Here is an 18,820-nt window from a genome sequence, read left to right as displayed (position 1 = left end):
TTGAGTGTTGATTTTGCAGCTTGCCACTTTACTATACAAATCTATATTTCTAGAACTTTTTTGTAGAGCCTTTAGTGTTTTATATTTATTTTGATTTTGTTTTTTATTTTGGGTCACACCTTGCAATGCTTAGGGCTTACCCCCAGCTCTGCACTCAGGAATTACTCCTGGCGGAGCTCAGTGTTCTGAACCTGGGCCAGCTGAATCTGGGCTGGACACATACAAGGCAAGCGCCCTACCTGCTCCAACCCTTTTAGGGCTTTTCAAATATAGTATCATGTTGGGGCTGGAGCAGTAGTACAGCGGGTAGGGCATTTGCCTTGCACACGGCTGATTGGAATTCAATTCCCAGCATCCCATATGGTCCCTCGAGCACTGCTAGGAGTAAGTCCTGAGTGCAGAGTCAGGAGTAACCCCTGTGCGTTGCTGGGTGTGACCCAAAAGAAGTATCAAGTATTTAGGGAGAGTTTAAAATGTTACTGATGTATTTTCTTTAAGGTAGAAAATACAATTAAGTGGAGCATATTAATGGCAGAAACACTCAATATCATGATAATTCATTTCTTCCCAAATTGCTCTATTAATATTCCAATTCCAATAAAAATCCTATCAGTGTGGCTTTTTCTTAATTGATAACCCAAACATAGAAGATTCAAGGATAAGGGACGTAGATAACTGGTAAGCTTTTGCCATGCATATGTGAGGCCCTGGTTTCCATCCCCAGCTCTGCAAAAATACTGTTTTTAATTAAATCCTAAATTATATATAGGAGATATATATGATGCCTAAAGATTCACCTTTCCAAATATTAAGATAATTATGCTACCAAGAGTATTTCGCCCACACAGCAAAGCCTGGCAAGCTACCCGTGACGTATTCGATATGCCAAACACAGTAACAAGTCTCACAATGAAGATGGTACTGGGCCCATTCGAGCAAATCGATGAACAACGGGAGGACAGTGCTACAGTGCTATAATTGTAAGACTATCCTCATTAAAGTAGTATTGTATTGACCTTGGAAAAAATAAATTGTCCAGTCTAGAGCAGAGAGCCAAGAAACAGTCTGATCTGACATAGAAGAACAGTGGAAAAGGTATGAGTATAATTGTTATTAATGATAGTGAAATTATTAATATTCTATATGGTAAAATTAAATTTTATCCCTATCATATATAATTTTAAATAATATACTTGGGTCAATTAAAAGCATAGCTATGAAAGATGAAACTTTGCTAAAAATAATTAAAGAGCAGACCAGCATGTAGCTCAGTGTTAGAGGGTTTATCTTGCGTGTGCGAGACCCTGAGTCCAATCCATAGCACCACACAAAAATAAAGAAAATATAAGAGAAAATTCATATGACCAGAAGTTGGGAAGAGTATAGTTTTCCTAAATGAAATATAAAGTTCTCTAACCAAAAAATAAAATGTTTATGATTATGACTTCTTTAAAATTAAGAATTTCTGTTGAGAAAGCTCAAAAAGCTGAGAGCATGCTTTTCCTGTGGGAAACCCAGGTTCAATTCCCAGTAACACATGTTCTCTGAGCACATATATAGAAACAGCCCAAGAACTCCACTAAATGTAGTTCAAAATCAAAAGCAAAAAAAACTTTCTGTTAATAAAAAATGCCATGAAGAAATTGATGTCACAACCAAATTTTCAGTTCATATGACCAATAAATAATTGATTGATAAATCCAGAATAAAGAATGCAAACACATGGGCCAAAGAGAGAGCTCAGGGGCTGGAGCAATAGCACAGCAGGTAGGGCGTTTGCCTTGCACGCGGCCGACCCAGGTTTGATTCCCAGCATCCCATATGGTCCCCTGAGCACTGCCAGGGCTGATTCCTGAGTGCAGAGCCAGGAGTAACCCCTGTGTGTCGCCAGTTGTGACCCAAAAAGCAAAAAAGAAAAAAAAAACCAACAAAGAGAGAGCTCAAAGGGCTGAAGCACTTATTTTGCAAGTAGAATACCCAAGATCATTCTCTGGCACTGCAAGGTCCTCTAAGCAGTACCAGGACTGAGAACTGAGTGACCACTGAACACTGAGCCAGGAGTATCCCCTGACTATCACCAGGTGTGACCTTAAAACAAAAACAAGTAGGGGGCTGGAGCGATAGCACAGCGGGTAGGGTGTTTACCTTGCACGCAGCTGACCCAGGTTCGATTCCCAACATCCCATATGGTTCCCTGAGCACCGCCAGGAGTAATTCCTGAGTGCATGAGCCAGAAATAACCCCTGTGCATCGCCAGGTGTGACCCAAAAAGCAAAAAAAAAAAAAACAAAAAAAAACAAGTAACTCCCCAAAAAACAAGTAAACTCAATGATTTTTTAAAAACAATTCAATTTTGAAATGAACAAAAACATCTGCACAGGCATTTTCAGAAGAGGAAATCTTTTTTTATTATCCATATTTGTAATCAAAGATCACTGTCACTGTCACTGTCCTCCAGTTGTTCATCAATTTGCTCAAGCGGGCCCAGTAACATTGTGAGACTTGTTGTTCCTGTGTTTGGCATATCGAATACTTCACAGGGAGCTTGCCAGGCTTTGCCGTGCAGACGAGATACCCTCAGTAGCTTGCCAGGCTCTCAAAAATATACAAATCAAATCAATGGTATGCCATTCTATGCCCTCTAGAATACAAAAATTTAAGAAGTCTTAGGGCCAGAGAGATAATATAGTGGGTAAGGCACTTATGCCTTGCATATGCTGACCCAGGTTTGTTCACTGGTACCCCATATGATCCCCCAGACCATCCGCATCCATAGTGATCCCTGAGCACAGAGCCAGGTGTAAGCCCTGAGCACCATCAGATGTGACGCAAAAAAAATTTTTAAAGAAGTCTCACTGTAGTGATACAGAACGACAGAAACTGCTATGCACTAATTAACTATAAAATTGTACACAGTGTGGGGGCTGAAGTGATAGTACAGCAGGTAGGGTGTTTGCCTTGCACACGGCCAACCCAGATTCGATTCCCAGCATCCCATATAGCCCCCTGAGCACCTCCAGGAGTAATTCCTGAGTGCAAAGTCAGGAGTAACCCCTGTGCATCACCGGGTGTGACCCAAAAAAACAAAACAAAAAAATTGTACACAACTTGTCATTCTGTTATAAAGTAATATTAACTAAACCCTATAATCCAATAATTCCACTCTAGGAAACTCTTACAAATATTTGCTATGTGTACATAGATAGAATTGCGTATATCCATGGAGACATATACAAGAATGGAATATTGAGATTACTCAAAAAGTGAAAAATTTAAAACTACCCAAATGTCCACTAAATGAGGCACGAATCATTTTTAAAATGTACATTCACAAGGTAGAATATCTTAGGGTTATGACTGTATGAACCCAACTGTGTGCAACAGTGTGGCTAAATCTCTTATTGAGAAAAAAAATCAGATAGATAGTGAATATAATATGCTATCTCTTTATAAAACTCAACAAGGACTAAAATAATAATAAATTTAAAATAAACTAACAGAATAAATTGTTTTACAATCATAAAACTATTACAAAAAGCCAAAGGATTATTTTTTTAAAAATTCATTGTGTCAATTTTCCCTGGAGAAGATCAGGGAAAGGCATATAGATAGCTTAGTAAGATTGATGATGTCTTAGATCTAAAGTTGGATGAAGAATTCATGACCATTCATTTGATGTTGTGCTTCATAGCTTACATATATGTCACATGTATTTACTTAGAAATAATAAAATGTAATAGCTTTCTAAAGAATGTTAAGTAATAAATATGCCAAAACTTAATTTTCCACTGTGATCCATGCACCCTGGCATCTAGAGAACATCTGTCCAGGTCGACAGCAGTCTGCATTCACTGGGTAAGTGATTCCTTTAGCCAGTTACAAATCAACCTAATGATGCTGTCAACTAGCTTATATTTCTAGACTTGTGCACAAGGATATCGGGTTCCCTTTCTAAGTGCTCACAACGTCTGTTTAATATTTCCTCCAAGACTTTGCCAGGGATCGATGTCAAGCTCTTTTAGAAAGGTATTTTATCTATATGTGTTCTCAGGAAACATCAAATGTTAACAACCCAAACAAAGAAAATAAAGATTCATTGCTTCCTAAAAGATTTAAAGTTAAAAAAAAAAAACTATGCTGAGCTTCATGTTTCAGTGCAATTGTCAAACCCCACATATTGATTTTCCTCCCTTGAAGTGTCTTATAAAATAGTCCAGAAAAATTCAGTGTTCATTGAGTTTGTCGTGGATAACTGCATTAAAATCATGTCTCTGTGGGGTTGAGACTAAATTAGAGGGGCCAGAGTACAGTGGGCAGGGTTTTTTCCTTGCATGCAACTGACCTGAGTTAGATCCCCAGCATCCCATATGGTCCTCCGAGCCCCACCAGGAGTGATCCTTGAGCGCAAAGCTAGAAGTAAGACCTGAGCATCTCTAGGTGAGGGGAAAAAAAACACTTAAAAAAAGGACTAAATTATAAACCTGTCATATTTATTACACAAAGATTTTAACACATTGGGGCCAGAGATAGTACAGTGGGTGATGCTCTTACCTTGCACATGGCTGACCAGGCTTTGATCCCCAGCATCCCATATGATTCCCCAAGCCCACCTGGAGTGACTCCTAAAGTCAGAGCCAGGAGTGAGCCCTGATTATCACTGGGAGTGGTGTGGCCCAAAAGCAAAAAAAAAAATTAATAGAAATATTCATTTTATTAACAGAAGCCATGTTCTAAAAAAACTAGCAGCTCATCATTTTTTAAATTGAATCAAATATTTTTGAAGAATTCAAACAAAATCTAAAATTATTTGCAAAGTGAGATTTTTTTTAATTATTCTCCAAACTTTAATGAGGAATTATTTACATATTATAAATTGAATTAATCCATTCAGTGTGCAGTTAATGAGTTTTGACAACTGTATATTTCTACAAATCAGACTATAGGTCACGGTCCTCCCGTTGTTCATCGATTTGCTCGAGCAGGCCCAGTAACGTCTCCATCATGAGACTTGTTGTTACTGTGTTTGGCATACCGAATACGTTACGGGTAGCTTGCCACGAGATACTCTCGGTAGTTTGCCGGGCTCTCTGACAGGGGCGGAGGAATCGAACTCACGTCAGCCATGTTGGCCGCTTGTAAGGCAAACGCCCTACCGCTGTGCTATCACTCCAGCCCTTCTACAAATCATCACACAAATAAGACACAAAAAATTTTCATCCTCAGATTCCTTTGCCCCTTTAGACTCCATCCTCCATCCCTGACATGCTTTGCTTTATGTCTGTAGTATTATTTATATTATATACAAATTGTTTTTTTGTTGTTCTGTTGTTGTTATTTTTTTATTTGGGGGCCACACATGGTTGTGCACAAGGCTTACTCTGGTTCTGTGCCCAGGAGTCACTCCTGGCAGTGCTCAGGGGACCATATGGGATGCTGGGGATCGAAGCCACATCAGGCACATGCAAGGCAAGTGCCTACCCACTCTACTATCTCTCTAGCCCCAATATAAATTTAATTATACTGTATATATTTTGTCTCTGACATTTTAAATTTAGAGTTTAAATTCACTCGTGCTATTTATAACACTTTCTTTTTACTGCTAAGTAGTATTGTATGTACACTGTTAACGGGCATTTTGGTTTTTTCCAGTTCCTAACTGAACAATACTGTCACAAATCTTTGTGTGAACTTAAATGCATATTTAAGTGTGTGTGTGTGTGTGTGTGTGTGTGTGTGTGTGTGTGTGTGTGTGTGTTTGGGAGGCCCTCCCCAGCGTTTCTCAATATATAGTGCTGCTTGGGCCCTGAGGTGTTGGGTAGCACCAAGGTTTTCTCCCATCTCCAGGGCTACACCCAGCAATACTTGAGGGGACATGTGGTTCCAGGGATCCTGCAGGGGTAAAGAATATGCAAGGTGGGGCTGGAGTGATAGCACAGCAGGTAGGGCATTTGCCTTGCATGCAGCCAACCCGGGTTCAGTTCCCAGCATCCCATATGGTCCCCCGAGCACTGCCAGGAGTAATTCCTGAGTGCATGAGCCAGGAGTAACCCCTGTGCATCACCAGTTGTGACCCAAAAAGCAAAAAAAAAAGAATATGCAAGGCATGCATCCTAACAGGGATGTCAAGAGACCGCGTGGCCGCCCACCTACCAGATGGTCAGACTTCTTCATCAAGATCATGAACGATCGGTTTGAGGCCCTTCATGTTCCCGGAGCGAACAGATGCCATTGGGCTACACTAGCACGCGACAGGGACAAATGGAGACGTTACTGGCGCCCGCTCGAGCAAATCGACGACTAACGGGAAGTTAAGTGATTAAGTGATTAAGCATCCTAACTCTTATGCTATCTCCTTAGTCTATGAACATAAACTTTTTCTCTCAGGTTTTAGGGGTTTGTGGGCAAATCTCTTTTTCTGTGCATTTATGATTTCTCTTTCCCATTCATTTGTTTTTAACCAATTTCTTAATATTTAAATATGTATGTCTTATAGACAGAATTGAGGTGTTTTGTCCGTGCTGCCAATCTCTGCCTTTCATATGGAATATATAGATCATTTACTCTAAGTATAGATATGGTTGTATTTAGGTGTACTATTTTACTTTTTTTGTGTCCCTGGTTTTATATTTTCCCTGATTTCTGGGGCAGGGGAGCTATTGAATATTTGTAGAATTCTATTTTACCTATTGTAATTTAATAATACATGCTTACTTTTTTGTGACTCCCTCATGTGACTCCCTCATGTGGCTTTTCTAGGGATTTTGCTATATATTCTTAATTTTTCAGAGTTTACTTTGAGTTGATATAGTGCCACTTCACAGAAGATGTAAAAACCTCAGAATTACTGTACTTCACATAAATTTAAGAAAAATTGGGCCCTGAGTGATAATATAATTGGTAGGGTGTTCGCACAAGGCCAACCCGGTTTCAATCCCTGGCATCCCATATGGTTCCCCAAGCACCACCAGGAGCAACTCTGGACACAGAGCCAGAAGTAATTTCTGAGCATCACAGGGTGTGACCCCAAAACAAAACAAAACAAAATAAGAAACATTATAATAGATAATGTATCTTTTTAAACTTTTTAACAGATTCCTTAGAATTAATGCAGTACAGTCTCATGTAAAATACAGAAACTTTTTGATTAAGTAAGTCAGCTTATTCTTTATAAAATCACACTTAAAGTTATATTGTCATGCAACTAAATATATATTATTAACTACAATGATAATACTATATATTTGTTCTAAGCAATTGTGTGCATTTTGAATGCACTATCAGAAAAGCTGTCATTTTATCTTTCCATTTCATATACTCTTCATTCTTAAAGATTCAACTTTCCTTTATGTAGCTTTCACTTCAGCCTAAATAATTTTAGTATCTCTTTAACCACATAGTTCTGGTAGTGACAAATTCCTAGTTTTTTCTAAAAATATTTATTTTACTTTCACTCTTGTAGGACAGTTTTTTGTATAGAGAAAGAGCAATTGGATATTTTCAGCACAATAAAGTTATTGTTTCACTATCCTCTGGACTTGCACAGATTCTGGTTTAAAGCTTCAGACCAGAGCAATAGAACAGTGGATAGGGCATTTGCCTGGCATGCGGCTGACTGGGTTTCTATCACCAGCTTTCCATATGGTCTCCCAAGCCTACCAGGAGTGATCCCTGAGCATAGAGCCAGGAGTAAGCCCCGGAACACCACTGGGTTTGGTCCAAAAACTAAAATAAATAAAAGTTTGAATCCTTTAGTCACTCTTCCCTGTATGTAAAAGCTCATTTTTTGGCTTTTGTCAAGAAATTTGACCAGAGAGATAGTAGGTTAAGGCACTCGCCTTGTAGTTGGTTCAGTCCACAGCACCACATTATGGTCCTGTGACCAGAAGTGACTCCTGAGCACAGAGGCAGGAGTAAATCCTGGGCACTGTTATGTGTGACCCAAACACCGCCCTCCACCCAAAAAAAAAAAAAAAAATTCTCTCCCTAGTGGCAAGGAGATGGCTCTGTGACTAAAACTCTTGTCTGGCAGCCTGAGGCCATGAGATCAGACTCTGGTGCGGCCCCATTCATCTAGGATGACCTTGCAGCTCTGCTGTTTGCCTGGCAGTTCTGCCTCTACAAGCAGATGCTTCAAGAGATGCTCAGTCTTGCTGCAACCCGGTATGTGCAAACACCACAATTAAAATGATAAGCAAGCTCTGTGGCCAGGAGTATATATGAGCACCCCAGCTACACCCTCCACAAGCACCACAACCAGAATGTATGCAAGTACCATAACTAAATGAGTTTGATCCCTGGTGGGTGCCTTGGCAAAGTGAGTGAATACTAAACCTGATATGCAGCCTCTGGGAAGCACCACACCTGAAAATGCATCCATTTCACAACTAAGCACGTATGGTAACAACAGAAGTAAGGGGAAAATTTTTTCTCTTTAACCTTGTTTTCATCTGCTTTACCATCAAGTAATTTGGCATGCCTTTCTCATTAGGGCCTCACGGAGCTTATCGAATCTGTGAATTTATATTCTTAACCTGATTTGAGAAATTTTCTGCCAATATTTTTTCCAATATTTTTGTGTCTGCATTATTCTCTTCTGTTCCTTTGGGATTTAACTTACCCATATGTTAAAGTTTTTTTAATTGTTCCATAACTCCTCTAGATTCTGTGGGATTTGGCTGGTTTATTGATTTGTTGGTTTATCTTATAAAAATTTTTTCTCTTCCTTCTTCAAATTAGATCATCTCTATTGATTTATCTTTAAATCCACTGACTCTCCCCTCCCATATCCATTCTGCTATTAAACTATACAATGAAGTTCTTGTTCACATCTTGTATTTTCCATTCTAAAATTTACAACTGAGGACTGGAAAGATAGCTCAATGGGTGGAGTGCATGTTTTTCATGCAGAAGGCCTAGGTTCAATTCCCAGTGCCACGTGGTCCCAATAACACTGTCAGGAGTAACTCTGAGTACAGAACTTGGAGAAGTCCCTGATTACTGCCTTATGTGACCAATAACCAAATGATAATCAAAACAACAAAATCATATTTCCAAATGGTTCTTTTTTACATTTTCTATTTGTCTAATGATACTTATATCTTTTCATTTACTGCAGATGTATTTCCCCATTGGGTATAATTCTAATTTTGCTGGTTTAAGTTCCTCTTACGATAAAGCCAATGTCTCTGTTACCTTGGCAGTTATTCTATTGATCATATTTTCCTTTGAGATCAGGTCACATTTTCTGATTCTTTGTATGACGATTTTAAAAACTAAACATTTTGTGAATGTTAAGTTTTAGGGATTCTGCATTCTGTTTTATTTCTCTGAAAAGTATGTATTTTGCAAAAAAACTAAATCTAACTTTACTAGACCTAAGTGAAACCTATTATGGTCTGTAACTCTCATTCAACCAAGCCAGCAGTTTAATGCAAGGGCCAGAAGATGCTGTGCTTCTCAGCCCCAGTGGCATCAGGTATACCCAGGCCACCCTGAGACCTAGAGGCCTCCTGGGTCGCAACCAGAGGTGCAGGGTTGGGGTCCTCTAGGACTACACCAGCAATGGTTGGAGACCACGCAGTGTAGGAACCAAAGCTAGGTTGGGCACAGCTGTACTATCTCCCAACCCCTGTATTCTTTCTTGGTACATCCTACTTTTGTTTTTACTCCACAGTATACCTTTCTCTGGACTCCTTTTGGCATTAAGTAAATCTCCCTGGGGTAGTTCACAGGCCGTGCAATTAAATCATATCTTTCTTGCCTCATTCCTTCTTCATTCAAACTTTTCTAAGTAACTTATTTCCCTGCTTTCTTCCTCCACTGTAACGTCTACAAGACATTTTATGGTTGGGTTTGTAGCTCAGTGGAAAAGAACATGTTTCGCATGTATAAGATCATGTGTTGATCCCCAACAACAAAAACAAAACTTTTTTTTTTTAGGTCACACCTGGCTGTGCTCAGAGCTTACTCCTAGCTCTTTGTTCACATGTCAGTATCAGTGGTGCTTGAGGGACCTTATGGGGTGCCAGGAATCAAACCTGGGTCCACTGCATGCCAGGCAAGCACCTTAACCACTGTACTAGCTATCCAACCTAACAACAACAATAACAAAAAATTAAACTTTCTACCTCTTGAATTTTCAATTTTGCATTATTATTTACATTAAAGGCTGGAGTGATAGCACAGCGGGAGGGTGTTTGCCTTGCAAGCCGCCAGCCATGCCAAGCCAGGTTCAATTCCTCTGCCTCTCTCGGAGAGCCCGGCAAGCTACCGAGAATATCTTGCCTGCATGGCAAAGCCTGGCAAGCTACCCGTGACATATTCAATATGCCAAACACAGTAACAAGTCTCACAATGGAGACGTTACTGGGCCTGCTCAAGCAAATCAATGAACAACGGGAGGACCAGTGCAGTTCTATTTACATTAAATTATTTTTATCCTTATAATGTATAAATTAGTTTTCTCAGAAAGACACCCTTTTAAATAAATTTAAGTATAGAATTTCTCAAATTTAACTACTTTAGACTTTGGTCTATCTTAATTAGTAGAGTTTAACCTCTTTTATTTGTGAGTTGCATTTTTGTTTCAAAAAAATTAAAATATGGCTGGGATTCCTAGATCTCCAGGATCTTATAACTTGGGTTATATATTTAATAGCAGAATAAAATGCTACCAAAAGGAGAAGGAAGGAAGGAAGGAAGGAAGGAAGGAAGGAAGGAAGGAAGGAAGGAAGGAAGTGAGGAAAGGAAGGAAGGAAGGAAGGAAGGAAGGAAGGAAGGAAGGAAGGAAGGAAGAAGAAAGGAGACTTTTAGTAACTAAAATGGTTGCATTAACAGAGCTTAAGTGCAGATTTGTAATCTTTTGCCCTTATGATTATATGATACAGTCTGCAAAGTCATTTCAGCGTCATTTTATACTTCAAATGAACACGTAGCATAAGTTTGTTACTCTATTTTGTTTTGTTGCATTGGCAGAGATCAAACACAAGGCCCCACACATGGTGGACTTGTGCTTTATTACTGAACGGTATTCCCAACCTTGTAATTATCATCATTTTTATTCCCATGTCACTGATGGGGAAACTGAGCTTCTAGAACTTAATTTCAATGAGGCAACTAGTCTACCAAAGAGATCAGTTAGAATCAATTTGTTCTGTACAGCACATTTTCTGAGCTCCTGTTGTGTACCAGGAGTGTGTACACTGCTAGTACACATATGTTCTTCCCCTAACCAGGGCCCTTGTTTCCTGCATCTTCACCATTTTCTCTATGCTTGCACTTGTAAGGGCTGCACAATCTATGAAACAGTGCCAGCTGGCAGGAGGGAATACTGTCAAATCCTTGCCACTCAGCGCTGCTCTCCAGAGATGTGAAGACTCAGGGCAGTTTCTCCCCTAGGGCAGTCCCTCCCCTAGGGTAGTCTCCACTGCCATCACCAATATCTGTCCCCTTAAAAACACACAGACCAGGCAAGAGAGAGTAGAGAGGTTAAGGTGCTGTCTTGCACACAGTCTACCCCAGTGAACTGGCATCACATGGTCTCCAGAACATCAAACACAAACATACACAAACACACATATACCCTAATATCATGCTTTATTTTTCTTCACAGTATCTATTATTATCTGCAGTATTCTGTTTTCTTTTTCTTTATTGCCTATTCTTCCACTAGTGTATAAACCATGAAAGCAGAAAATTTTTCTCCTTTTTTTTTGGTTTTTGGACCACACCAGTAATGATCAGGGTTTACTCCTGGATAAGTGCTCAGGAATCACTACTGGGGTACTCGGGGACCATATGAGGTGTGGGGACTCAAACCCAGAACCGCTGCATGCAAAGTAAGCATCCTACTCGCTTGAACTAGCTTTGCCCTCCAGCATCCTCCTTTCTCTACCCAGTCAGTGCCTGGGTCATAAAAGGCATTCAATTCAAAAACACTAAAATGACAAATGAAATGAATGAATGAATGAATGACGATGGAGGGAGGGAGGGAGGGAGGGAGGGAGGGAGAGAGGGAGGGAGAGAGGGAGGAGATGAATGATGTATGAGTGAAGGACAACAGTAGTGTCTCGAAGAAAGTTCTCAGAAGTGTATTTTCTCTGTGACATTATAATTATAGTGATATTTTACCCCATCTTGCAGACTGGAGACTCAGGAACACAGCCACCGTTTGGTAAATCCTGTACTCATTTCTCTGTAACAGCTACACTGTCCTAACCACTGTCCCCACCACCTCCTCTTCAAGAGGTTCTCCTTTTTCCAAGAACTAAGTATCGTCTCTACAAATTAGGTTAATGACTCAGAAAATTAGGTTGAACTATCCCCAATGTTGTGTACTGTTGGGGATTATTCTCGTGCCATTGTTGACTCACAGATAATGGTTGGATTATTTGGCATACTTTTTTATTAGCAATATTTTTACCTATCTTAGTTATTAATACTTTTGTTTACTTATCTTAGTTGCTAAATTTCATGTGGCAGCTCCTGCATTCAGGATAAGCAGCCCTGATTATAGACTGTGGATATAGCTCATTCCATAGTTACTGCAACACTCTTGAGATCAATGTACTCTTTTGAGAAGCTGATCAAAGTTAAAGACCTTTCACCTTTCTCCTCCCACTAAAATACATATGCATACATAGAGATGAAATTGGATACAATTTATCTGACTCTCAGAACCCTTAAGGCCCGGGTATGGTGTCCAAGGATGTAATGGACTTATCAAGAGCATTTGGAAGGAAACAGACTTTCCTATAGGTCAGGACCTCTGCGGGACTGAGCAGGCGCTCCTTTCATGGGTCTCTACCTTAGAGATCTGTCCAAAGAAAAATACAGTGGTTATCAGTGTGCGAAAGTATTAAATTCTTCCATTTAAAAATATTTTCATTTTGTAGCCCTATTTTGGAGTTGACTCTTGTAAGGAACTACTCCCTTCACTTGGCTTTCTTACTTTTTCTCATTACTGTGGTCCACACTGCATGTGGCCACCAGGAGGCAGAGTAAGTCCAAAAACACGAGGTGAGTGCTGACTTGCCAGGCAGTGGAGAATTTTACTTGCCATAACCACCCACACCACAAAGTCTTAGTCACCACTCCAGTAGTTTTTCTCTTTCATACCCTCAGTGGGACCCATCACTAGATGCACAGTGCCCTGCTTATCAATCCGCGTGAGAGGTAAAATTCAACGCCTGAGAAGTGAGAAGTCACTTCTCCGTTTCCAAGGTTAGCACATCGAGCTATGTTTCTGAGGAATGTAAGTACCATGTAGGTGACAAACAAAAATGCAGTCACTATAGGAAATATCTGGGAATGGGAGGAAGAGATGTCAGGAAAATAAAGTACATTTTGGGCTGAATACATGGTTTAAAGTGCTGAGAACATGGTTGCATGCAAGAGGTCTGAAGCTGATCCCCAGCACCAAAAGGTCCCCTGAGCACTATCAGGAGCAAGACCTGAGCATCACCAAGTATGGTCCAAAAAAATAAAAACTTCCCCTCTCCCAAAAAGAGGAAAGTACACTCTTAGCCTCTATGTTCAGATCACTTTGTTGTAAGCAAAAAGGAGGAAAAAATGTCATTTGTTGGGCTTACTCTAAGTTATTCATAGATAATTATCTCACTTGTGTCTCATTATACCTATAAAATAGGTTTAGGATCTTCCACTTTGCCCAAAGTCACATAACTAGCAACTTGTAAGCCATATTCCAAGCCTTATCCTTTCCACTGATCCCACCACCTTTCATGAACTCATGGAAATAGAAGAAAATCCTTCAGAAGAAAAATATTAACAAAGATAATTAGTATTATCCAAATGAAGCCCACAGGTATAGGGTGCTGATTAGAGGCACAAGACAGCATAATTCCTTAACAAAGTCCACTCTGAGTTGAATTCTGGAGGAGATACAAGCCAAGGATTGAGAGAGTAATAAAAGCACAGAGGAAGGAAGGAAGTCATGTGGCAAGAAGACTAATTTAGTTGAAGCAGAAGAGTTACAGGAAAAAGAAATGCGAGCTAAGGAAGAGGGAGCAATTGTTTTACTCAACAGGCATTGCTAAGCTTCTGCTTGAAGCTAGTGAGTGAGCTGGGGGTGGGGTCTGGGCATGCAAGGTCTCAAAAGGTAGAAAACAAACACTGTCCTCCCGTTGTTCATTGATTTGCTCGAGCAGGCCCAGTAACGTCTCCATTTTGAGACTTCTTGTTACTGTGTTTGGCATATTGAATAGCTTGCTGGGCTCTCCGAGAGGGGCTGAGGAATCGAACCCGGCTTGGCCACGCTGGCTGTGCGCAAGGCAAACACCCTACTGCTGTGCTATCGCTTCATCTCCAAAAGGTAGAAATAAGAAAGAATTGGAATAGCCTTCACAGAAGGGAAGGGATGTATTGAGGAATAATAATAGGACTGAATTGTATGGAAAGAGTGAGGGGAATAGTGAAATAATAGCAGGTACCACTAGGAGAAAATCCCAAACAATATGCAGGAGTAGCCACTGAGCAGTACCGGATGTAGCCCCCCCCCAAAAAAAAAAAAGAAAAAGAAAAAGAAAATTATAGCAAAAGGAATACATGCCTCCTTTAGCAAAGAGAGATCTCATGAAAGCTTTGTTTTCTTTTTTAGAAAAATTAACTGGTGGTTACAATAAGAAGGCCTCAAAAAGGGGGAATGCATGAAACAGCTAAGGAATCCCCATAATTATTCATCAAAGATGTTAGCACTTTACTGGCCAAAGAGAAATTTATGTGTAATTATGACACAGTGGTTAAATATGTCAGTGAGGTCACCTTAGTCTCAGCACACCTCCTATGTGGGCACCAACAGGTCAGACTGAAGCCCTTTGTTCCCTGTGGAGAGTCGCCACCTCTGCAGACTTGTCCTCAGGAATGTCGTTCTAGAAATAAATCGGCCTTCTCCTTGGGGTCCTTGAGTCATACACAGAAGTCAATTCATTGGAGCAACTGACTTTTCTTAGGCTCTTTATAGAAATATTTGAGAGAATCCCTCAGGGTGAGATCCAAAAAAAAAAAAAAAAATGGAGCTTTCTGTCCAGTTCTTGCCTCATTCTCTCTGTGCTTTTTCCCTCACATTTATATGTGTTTTTCACCACCAGTTACCTGCAGACTCAGAAGCCAGTTCCTGAGCTAATGATATCTAAAGCAGAAAGTAGACTAGCAAAGCCTCATTGCCCAGCACCCAACTGCTCTTACAGACACATTCCACCAGACCATCCCTGATTTTTAAGTGCACAGCACTTTTGGGGGGTACAGTATGCCTGTGACAAGCTTATACAGTTTGTATCAAAAAGAGTTCTTTCTTTTTCTCTTAAGTCTTTTAAAGATTATGTCTAAGCAAAACATTAACTACATTTTTACTGTGGATCAGCATAAAATTGAAGTTCTCCCTTATTAACCAAGTATTTAATTTGCATTTCTGTGTAATTTTATGATTGACCTTATATTCTATACTGTGTTTGAAATACATGATTACAAGATTACAACAAAATTCAAATAGCATCACGAATAGAAGGGTGTATATCAGCACTCCACACCAGACGTCTTCTGTACACTCTTAACAAGTTTGGTGGTAGCGCTGCCTTTCAGACCATTGTAAAATAAATTAACATATATGTGTATTTCTTAGGCTTGTAGTTTTACTTTTATATAAAGGAACTGTTACTATATACATCTGTCCTACAACTTTCTTTACTTATTGTCTCTTAGCTTTCCCTGTCTGTCAGTCTTACTTTGTTGGTAATCGCATGATAGTTACATGTCGCTTTGAGGGGAGGGGAGGAGGCCACATCCAGCAGTGCTCAGGGCTTACTTCTAACTCTTCATGTAGAGATCACTCCTGAGTGAGATGAGATGCCAGGAATTGAGCCCAGGTTCAGCCTAGAAGGCAAGAGTCCTCCATACTGTGACTACAACCCCTGCCACAATTTATTTAAACATCCACCTGTTGGTGGGCATATGAATTGCTTTTCTGTGAGGTTGTTAGGATTTGTTGTTACATCAATTCTGGGATGAGTAATTGTATATGCCTCCCTCCCCCCACCCCCCGCCCCTTCTCTTTCCTTCCCTGTGTAGTTATTGCAGTGACTTGAGGTCCCACACACTTGGTTTCATTGCTTCCCAGAAGGCACACATCTGGTTGCAGGGTTCACTCACACCTGGCAGTGGTGTGCAAGAGACAGCACACTCTATTTTGGGTCCAGGGTCCCAAACAGCAGACCTTTAGTGACTGCACAGAGCTCATGGGTATGAGCAGTACTAAGGATGGAATTGGTGACTTCATACTTGCAAGGCATATCTGCTGTTTACCAGCATTATCCCAGGCACCCTGCCTGTCTTTTGTGTACTATCCAAGTGGGCCTCTAGATATCTAGAAGTTGAATTGATGGACTAAATGACTAAATTCATTTTAATTGTATATTTTTCCAAAGTTATAATGAAAGAATTGACCACCTTACCCATCATTTCTCTTTTTTTCTGCAGCAAGCTCTATCCTGGGAACTGACATTGACCTTCAGACAATAGACAATGATATTATCAGTATGGAGATTTTCTTCAAAGACTGGCTACATAACAATGGAACAGAACAAGAACACATCCACATTCTTCTTCCCTCACCACATTTCAGCAACATTTCCGGAGCCAGAACTAATCCAAGTACAAACACCCCAAAAGTCATGTTGTGTGACCTATGATTATCTAGTCTAGAGTTAGGGCTCTAGACTGGTGAGTCATAAGAATATAGAGTTGTTGAGGTTTAGAGGTTGGAGGAGAGTTGAAGAAGGCTATCCAGAGTAAACATGAGGAGTAAGAAGGGAATTTCTAAAAAAGTGACCACAGTTAGAAAGGGAAACGAATTAAGCCTAGACTTCAAAGGTCATTTAGTTTAGGGGCAAAGATGCAGGCAGACATATCAAAAGTAGGAGTCTGCTCGCAACAGCAATGCAGAGCAGAATGACTCATATATAGTCCCCTTTATCTTCAGTTTTGTTTTCCAGTTACCAGAGGTCAACTGTAATTTCTAAAATTTTTCATACTATAAGTTATTTTGGGAGGTAGGAAGAGAAAGAGAGAATGAGGGGAGAGTAGTCGCATGACTTTAATTATAGTATGATTGTTTTATTATTATTGCTAATCTCTTACATTGTGTTTGTAATTAACTTTTTCATAGGTAAATATGTGTGGTATGTTGTATATTGGAAAGAAAATACAGTACACATGAGGTTTGGTACTATCTACAATTTTGAATATCCAAAGTCTTAGAATATATTCCTGGGATTGGAGCACAGCCGGGAGGGTGTTTGCCTTGCATGCAGCCGACCCTGGTTTGATTCCCAGCATCCCATATGGTCCCCTGAGCACCACCAGGAGTAATTCCTGAGCCCATGAGCCAGGAGTAAACCCTGAGCATCGCCGGGTATGACCCAAGAAAGCCAAAAAAAAATAGAATATATTCCTATGGAGGCCACGTGATAGTACAGTGCCTTGCACATTGCCCACCTGGGTTTGATTCCTGATGTCCCATATGGTCCCCCGTGCACTGCCAGATTCCTGAGTGCAGAACCAAGGAGTAACCCCCGAGCATTGCCAAATGTGAAGGAAAAAAGAAGAGTCTATTCCTACGTAAATGTTTTCCCAATGCCTTTCCTTTTTCACAGCAGATACTACTGACATCTAATTTGAGGGATTCTGGTTCTCAGTAATACCCACTGGACAGGATAGGAAAAGAATTAGGACTAGGCCAAGATAAATGAGAGACCTTCTAGATAGGGGGACTCTAACGTGAGGGAGACTGAAACCACTGTACAGGCAGCACCAGGGAGAACAGCGGGTAAACCGGCCACTCACAAACCACGGGTTTGTGGTTACTAAAACCAGAGGCATGCCCCCAGGGTGTGGGTATTGTTGGCAGGTCATGACACTTCATTCCTGGCTCCACAGGATGGTAGGGGTAAGGACATTTTTAGTCTCTCAACTGCTTTGAAGGTTGGTTCAGAACGAGGACTGGCAGTACTTGCACAGGGACACATCAGCATTGTCATTCAGACTGAGCTCAGGGAACTGACACCTCAGGGTCAAAAGGACTAAACCAACCCAAAAGCAGTAAGTCTATCCCTTTGGGAGTAGGTGGGAGTTTAATGATCAAAACAGTCGGACTGGAGCAGTAGCACAGAGGGTAGGGCGTTTGCCTTGCACCCAGCCGACCCGGGTTTGAGTCCCAGCATCCCATGTGGTCCCCTGAGCACCACCAGGAGTGATTCCTGAGTGCAGAGCCAGGAGTGACCCCTGTGCATCGACAGGTATGACCCAAAAAGAAGGGAAAAATAAAGTATATAGTGCATTCTTCCTAGGAATAGCTCTAATGCTCTAACCCCAGTTTCAGCCTTAGGGAGTGGGGTGCCTTTGACTACTTACCTTGATTTTAATCTATCTTTTCTTTATGTGTGAAGTCTTCTACCAATAGCCTCCTTTCCACCTCCTCTGTCCAGGTTTGCTCCTCTTTATTTCTCCTTCTCCCATCCTCTGGGATTCACTTTCTACCTCTTCTCCCCAAGTAAAAATCAATGCTTACTCCTTTCCTTCCATTATCCCATTTCATCATCACAAAGCACCATGAACATATTGTTTGTCTTGTATACATATTGTGGGAATGTATCAACATAGGGTGAACATATTTTTCACCCTATGCCATTGAATCTAAAATTCCTTCAATTAGAAGAGACTCCATTACTCCTTTCTATCTGTGCCACTAAGAAGAACACTATGTGTTAAACATGACATGCAAGCTTTTTTGTTTTCTTTTATTTTTATTTTT

General features: G+C 40.5%; 1 protein-coding gene across 1 annotated transcript in view; it reads left to right on the top strand.

Annotated features, from left to right (window-relative positions):
• Positions 1-18,820, top strand: part of M1AP (meiosis 1 associated protein) — an 80,338-nt gene that overhangs the window by 38,131 nt on the left and 23,387 nt on the right. The window contains exon 4 of the mRNA XM_056118922.1: positions 16,489-16,662. Within this exon, the coding sequence (XP_055974897.1) occupies positions 16,489-16,662 (174 nt within the window). The remainder of the gene's footprint in view (positions 1-16,488; positions 16,663-18,820) is intronic.

Source organism: Sorex fumeus, unplaced genomic scaffold (assembly GCF_029834395.1).
Source record: "Sorex fumeus unplaced genomic scaffold, SorFum_2.1 ptg000003l, whole genome shotgun sequence".
Classification (NCBI taxonomy): domain Eukaryota; kingdom Metazoa; phylum Chordata; class Mammalia; order Eulipotyphla; family Soricidae; genus Sorex; species Sorex fumeus.
This window is presented reverse-complemented; position numbering and strand designations above follow the sequence as displayed.